This window comes from Microtus pennsylvanicus, chromosome 7 (assembly GCF_037038515.1).
Source record: "Microtus pennsylvanicus isolate mMicPen1 chromosome 7, mMicPen1.hap1, whole genome shotgun sequence".
In the NCBI taxonomy this organism is placed as follows: Eukaryota; Metazoa; Chordata; class Mammalia; order Rodentia; family Cricetidae; genus Microtus; species Microtus pennsylvanicus.
This window is the reverse complement of record NC_134585.1, coordinates 55638414-55645038: the sequence shown is the minus strand read 5'-3', so window position 1 is coordinate 55645038 and position 6625 is coordinate 55638414. Positions and strand designations below refer to the sequence as shown.

General features: G+C 52.8%; 1 protein-coding gene across 1 annotated transcript; it reads left to right on the top strand.

The window, feature by feature from the left end:
- The first annotated feature begins 244 nt into the window (after nt 1–244).
- Nucleotides 245–5492, top strand: LOC142853766 (uncharacterized). The gene is made up of 4 exons (XM_075978937.1): nt 245–767; nt 2184–2257; nt 4683–4813; nt 4973–5492. The coding sequence occupies exons 1-4, from the start codon at nt 647–649 to the stop codon at nt 5487–5489; spliced, it is 843 nt and encodes a 280-aa protein (XP_075835052.1). The 5' UTR covers nt 245–646; the 3' UTR covers nt 5490–5492.
- The last annotated feature ends 1133 nt before the right edge of the window (nt 5493–6625 follow it).

The following is a 6625-nucleotide window of genomic DNA, read 5'->3' as shown; positions in this document are numbered from 1 at the left end:
AACCGGGGAGATTAGAGGCCAGGGTGGATCTGTCAGGCCCAAAAGAAGCCCCAGCACAAAGCCACGGTGTCTGCCCTGCCCCAGGGACTCAGGGGTCAGTGACAGGGTCCTAGGAGGAGGAGGAGCAGGGAGAGCGGAAGTCCCCGCTCGGTGGCCCCACTCCTCCCTCCCCCGGCCAGCCCCGGGGCAGGTGAAGAGAGACCGGGCTCTGCTCCAGGTGGCGGGGCAGAGGCGGGGGTGGGGGAAGGCCCGGCAACAATAGCACTTTTATTTGGGACTGTTGGGTTCTGAGCGGGTGGGCGGAGGAGGAGAACGCCGACCGGGCCGCGGGGGAGGGGACCGGCCGCGGCATCTGGCTACACACCTGCTCCTGCTTAACCCTGTGCGCGCTGGGCGCGCGGTTGGCAGGAGCTAGCTAACCCGCCGCGGAGACCAAGACTCCGGCTGGAGGACACCCCCCTAGGGCCCTTGGTCAGGCTTGGAGATTTATCTCCAAGAACAGGAACAAAAGGGATCCCTATAAAGACAGAGCTTCCGATGCGTCTGGCTGTATCCTTGGCCCTGCGTTGGAACCCCGGTGGGACGCAGCAGGCTGGAGAACAAATCCTAGTGGCTTTAGAGGGAGGCGAGGACTCCCTGTCGCCCTATGGCCGTTCCGGGAAGTCAGCCTTCCGGAGGCGTTGGGGTGCGCAGGGCCTTGACAGGCGGGGCAACTCTGCACAGGGGACAGCCCATCGCCCGGCGTGCTTCCCGGCCCGGCACTGCAGGTGAGCCGAGCGCCGTGCAACTAACCCCAAAATGACCTTCGCGGGCGCCCCCTACCGGCAGGGAGGCTCGAGCCCCGTGCCGCACCTGCCCGCACCCGGGACGCGCCCCACCTCCCAAGCCCACAGGTCCACCGTGTCCCCCAGTTTGGCCCGAGGCCTGGCATGCTGACTTGCTGCACAATCCGAGCTTGTTTGTAGTCGGAGGAGCTGAGCCGGGTGCGGCGGCCCTGAGCCAACCCACTGATCCCATAAAATATTATTTGTGTTTAAAAATTCCAGTAATTGGCTATGCAGCCGCTTTTTCCGAGCCCCGTGCCAAGCGCAGTAAAAATTCGCACTCCGGCCGGAGTTATTTTCATCATGCAAATTCCCATTTTCTGTAAACAGGGTTAAAACGTTTGGACTGCCCACCCCTCACACACAACACCACCACCATCCTCCACGGGGGCAACCAGAGAAGAAAAGTTAGGACGTTGGTCTAACTGGTCTCCATCCTAGGATTACCTTAGTAATTGAAACGCATATTTCAAATAGTTCCCCCAATCATATCCCTTGAAGACCAGCGCCTGAACGCCTGGGTAAAAACTCCCACTTCCTCAACTTCCTCCCCTTCCCCTAGCCGAACAACCTACATCATTAAATCATGGAATTGTAATTCTCTTCTGCTAATTTTTTTTTAACTTTTTAGTAAGGGGGGCGCGGTTGTCAGAGGACCTTTGGCAGAGCTAGATTTTGCCTTCCACACTATCTATGGGTCCCTGGAATGGAACTTAGGACATCAGCCTTGGCAGCAGGGTTTTTACTCACTGAGCCATCTCACCAGCCCCCTTTCTCCTCTTTTATCACAGGAGCAAACTGAGGAGACAACAGCCCTTTCAAAGCCATAGAAAGTAACACAGTAGATGTATGCCAGAGCGCAGGCCCGCTCAGGTTGCCCAAGTGCCCAGCCATCAGAATCCCTGCAGGGGCGGGACTGAAGCAGGTGTCCACAGCTTCTGGGACAGAGCCCCACGCCCTCCGTGGGCAGAGGCTAACCGACTCTAGGCATAATAACTGTGGTGTGGGGGGGAGACAGTAACTCTCAAAGTGCCCACTTCCTGTCCTTGCCTGCAGGGAGGCGGGGGAAGTCCCAGGCAGGGCCTTGGAAACCCTGAGTAATGGACAGAAGCCTCTGTCGGAACCGCCGAGTTGGTTGCTGTCAGCTGGCTCCTGAGAGGGGAAGACTCACGTGGGAGGGAAGGATTGTTTTTAAGCAGAGGCGGATGGGAAGTAAAATTCTGAAGTTGGTAAGGGAGGTGGAACTTGAAAGAAAGTACATAGCACTACTATGTTGTCGGTAATATGTATAATTTGCAGTATCTGAGGGCCTTCTGTGTGCCCGACACTACTTTCATTTGCATCATTTCATCTGCACAGGCCGGAGAGATGGGATCTCAGTTGCTTCCCGCTTTACCCATGAAGATGCTGAGGCTCAGTCGCCCTGGGTGCCGGTAGGAAACCCCAAGCATTCGCAGCCATTTTCCCATACTTATCCCTCCCCGAGTCTTTGTGGGCTTCCTTCTTTTGCCCTGAATGTGCCTCAGCCTTCGAAGCCATTCAAACCTAGACCTTCCTTCTCGGAGGATTCCCTCGGTAGGCAGCTAGCTGTTGTGCAGAACTTGGTCTTCTAACTCTAGGCAGTGAAAGCAAGAAAAGGAGATAGCAAAGGACCAAACAGGAATACGTGGTAGTCCCTCTCATGCGTAGCCCAAGGCTCCACAGTAGAAGGACTGTAAAGGGGGCTCTGGTCACTGGTCGAGTGTTTCAGCACCAGTGGAGGGCCTTTATGCAGAGGCCTTGCCAGTTCTTCTCTTCACATCAGAAATCAGCTCCAAGTCTGTAATGCCAGCTAAACCGCTATAGAAATGTATGTCCTCCATGACCCTTGTTCTAGTACTCAGGAGGCTGAGGCAGGAAGATTCTGAGTTTGAGAACAGCCTGGGCTAACCTCGTCAAAAACAAAAGGCAAGCAAACAAATCGCACCCACACCAGATTCTTGTCCAATTGGGTATAGTGAGCATGGAAGTTTATCATCAATCTCTAGGACACTCTCGATGCCAAGTACAATGGTACCTACCTGAAGACAGAGGCAAACGGATCCTAACTACCAGACTAACCTGGACTACATAAGGAGATTTAGCCTCAAGAGCAGCCAGGCAAGGTAGCTCCTGCCTTTAATTCCAGCACTAGGGAGGCAGAGGCAAGCAAATCTCTGAGCTTGAGATCAGTCTAGACTAATTGGGAGTTCCAGGACAACCAGGGCTACATCATGAGACACAGTCTCAAAAAACAAACAACAAAATCAACCAAACAAAAATGAAAAGTGTGGACTATGCTAACTTATTCTTACAGTCCCCCAAATTTGGGAGGCTAAGGCTGGAGGGTTGCTGTAAGTTTGAGGTAGTTTGGACTACAAAGTGAGTTGGAGGCCAGACTGGAATACATGTATACATATGTATGTACGTACATACATACATACAAGCCAATATAGAACTTGTTGGGATCCAGATGGATCCAGGACGTGCAGAAGCTCCGTGTCCTTCTCTGACTAGAAATAGAGTCAAGGACAGGCCTCTGGGGGAGAAGGACCCATCAGTCACCCAGGCAGGAGGACAGCTCCTAATGGTGAACCCTCTACAGAGGGGTGGAGACTCTTCCTAAGGGACAAAGACCATGAGAAGGGAAAAGCAAGCCTGTTGGGTGCTAGCCTGGGAAAGTGGACAAAGAATGCCAGCAGCCCATGGCACCTACTCACTAATGACCTCATTGGGCTCCTTCCTCACTGCTCCAGTTGGACCCTTCTTTCCCAAAACTGCACAGAGAGTCGCTGTTAGGGCCTGGGTGTAGGGTTCGGATGTGAGAAGAATTTCGTTCCTACCCATCTCCCTGCTAGTCTGGAATAACCCATTCCCACCTGGCTCCAGAGGAGAGGGGTCCCCGACTGAGCTGTGGGCTCGGTCTGTGATGCCATTCATCACCCAGAGGATCTTGGGGGATGGAGGAAGAATGAAAACCCCCCAGAGAGGTGAAGAGCTGTGGCTCCTTTGCACTGTGACTCACCAAGATGATGTCACAATGGGTTTGGAGGTGTGGCTCTTCCCTTGCAGCTAAGATAAAGCAGCTCTCCCTCACACTCCCTTCCCTTCTACTCCTGAGTGGATAGGATGGAGTGGCACGGGCCGGTCCCATGGCCTGTGGTCCCCTTGGCAAGTGACTTTGGAGGTCCGTCTCAAGGACAGACATGAGCAGAAATGATCTCAAATCCAAATTTATACAGAAATATCAGAAATTTATATAATCAAGGAAGAAAGTGCAATGGCTCAATAAGGCTCTCAGTGAATGCCCCTGATATTCCAGGTACAAACGTAGGTGATAGAGGCTGTCAGACAGGAATCGGAGGTTGAGGGGCCCTACCCAAGGTGATAAATGGTCGGCATTTGGGGCTGGCTTTGCCTAACTAATAAGATTTTTGTCAGGCAGAGGGACTAAAAGCCAGATATGCTGTCACATGCCTGTGATCCCAACACTTGGAAGGCTACATAAGCCATGGGGATCATGAGCTTGAGGCCAGCTTGGGCTACAGAGTGAGACTCTGTTTCAAAAGAAAAAGAAAAAAAAGTTAAGGGAAGCTGTTAATTGTCAATATATTCTAAGAGGAAAGATCAGAATCCAAATTGCCTGGCATAGGTAGGCCTAAACAGAAATCTGGGCTGAAGGTTAGCTAGGGAAGGTGGGGGAATATAGAGAAGAGGATGCAGTTCTTCCCCAACCCTGAATCTGTCAATCCTGGATTCCCTTCTTCATGTGAGGTTCCGACCACCCCTATTTTTTAAGAGGAAAGATGGGTGAATTCCATTTTCGATCCTGTGCCCAAGATCCCAGCAGTGAAGGATGTTTGGGACAAAGAAGAGGAAGAGGAAGAAGAGGAGGAAGAGGAGGGAGAGGAGGAAGAGGAGGAGGAAAAGGAGGAGATTGTAGACAAAGAAGAAGAGAAAGAAGAAAACAGGTGCGTATGGCAGCACTGCAGCATCCTCCGCCCCTCCCGCACTGGCTCCCCCCCCACCTCCAGCTCCCTGGAGATCCTCAGGCTCTGACCATCTTGACCTCTACCTCTCCTCTGCCTCCTCTTCACCCAGACGCCTTTCTTCCTTCCTATTTTTCTCAGGATCAAGACCCTTCTTGGAGTACCCAGGCAGGACTCAGTGTGGGGCCTGATGGCTTGGCCCAGGCCCTCCCCAGAGCAAGCCCGGTGGTGGGAAGAATTTTCCCTGCCCCCACTCCGTGGATCCTGCCTCTGTCAGTGCAGACTGAGGGCAAAGACGAAGCTCCACCCCCTGCCCTCCCCGGCCTCCTGCTCCACCTCCAAAATGTTGCCCTTATTGGAGACCAAGGAAGAAGAGCCTTGCTGGCTAAGAAACCAGCCTCTGCTGGAGCCTCCACCCGCTTCCAGACTGAAGATCCCCAAGACGGTTCCCAGGCTTCCTCCCAAGATCTCCCCCAAGAGATCTACTGTCCCCAAACCTGGGAGGCAGCAGACCTCATTGTCAATGTGGCCTCCAATTATTCTCGACCCCCCCTGCAAGAGTTCTACTCTTAAGGGACAACACACATCCTCTGCCAAGGAGGTCCCCCATACCCTAGGTGCCTGGGGCAATCCCTTGCCCCACCTTTCTTCAAAATAAATATTTTTGTTAACCTACCAACAGTCTAATACATTCTGGGCACTTTCAGATGCTCTAGCTCATGTAATCCTCACAATATTTATAAAAATCAAAACATAGGTGAGGTTCCCCACACACACACACTCCCAACTGGGTCTCCTGTTGCCCAGGCTGATCTCAGCCTTGCTGCATAGCCGAGGAAGACTTTGACCTCGTCATCCTCCTGCCCCACTTTGGAAAGCTGGAATTACAGGCCTGTCACCATGGCCACTTTATGGTCCGAGCCACAGCCTTGGCCTTTATTTACCTCGCTCCTGCACGGGAGATATCACCCTCATCTATTTATCCAATTATCTGTGTCAGCATGGACTGGGGATGTTTATACTTTGAGTAGTTAATGCAGGTGTATTTATCTGACTGCTCAAGCTGTTCCTACTGGGTCACAGCTTCTGCCACATCCTGTGTCCCTTCGGCACACTCCCGATGACATGAGCTTTGACAAAGGAAAACTCTCGCCTTGCTTTCCTTAACCACTTTCTTGCGGGGAAGTGCTAAGACTGAGAGGCTGGGCAGTGTGGCTCATGCCCATCATCTCAGCACTTGGGAGTTAGAAGCAGGAGAATTGCCACAGGTTTCAGGCCAGCCAGGGCTACATAGGGAAACCCTGTCTCAAAACAAAGTAAAAGCTAGCACTCAGAACTCACTGCGGACTTTGTGACTGTCCTGCCCTGGTCTCAAATCAGCTGTCGCTCCAAGATACCCTGCTCCCTTCTACTGGAAGCCTAGATGTGGCTGGTCACTACTACAGCCAAGGCCTGTGTGTGTGCAGGTATACCCAAGGTCGTGTGTGCGGGTAAGCCCGAGGTCGTGTGTGTGCCGGTACACCCAAGGTCGTGTGTGCAGGTACACCCGAGGTCATGTGTGTGCGGGTATGCCCGAGGTGTGCGGTGTAATTGGAGGCCAGAGAACAACCGCAGCTGTCGTTTCTAAGATGCTATCCATCTTCTCTCTTGTCTTCTCTCTTTCTTAAGAAGGGGTCTCCCACTAGCTTAGAAACTGCCCCAAGAATCCGCCTATTTCTGCCTCACCAGCTCAGATTTTACCCTGCTGCACTGTGCACAATGTCTTGTCTGTCAGTCCTGGGAAACGGCCATGGG

Excerpts from the sequence above, each read along its gene's own strand:
- LOC142853766 (XM_075978937.1), top strand. The coding sequence starts at position 647 with ATGGCCGTTCCGGGAAGTCAGCCTTCCGGAGGCGTTGGGGTGCGCAGG. Across the intron at positions 2,258-4,682 it reads CTCAGTCGCCCTGGGTGCCG|ATCCCAGCAGTGAAGGATGT; the intron begins GTAGGAAACCCC and ends CCTGTGCCCAAG. Across the intron at positions 4,814-4,972 it reads GAAGAGAAAGAAGAAAACAG|GATCAAGACCCTTCTTGGAG; the intron begins GTGCGTATGGCA and ends TATTTTTCTCAG.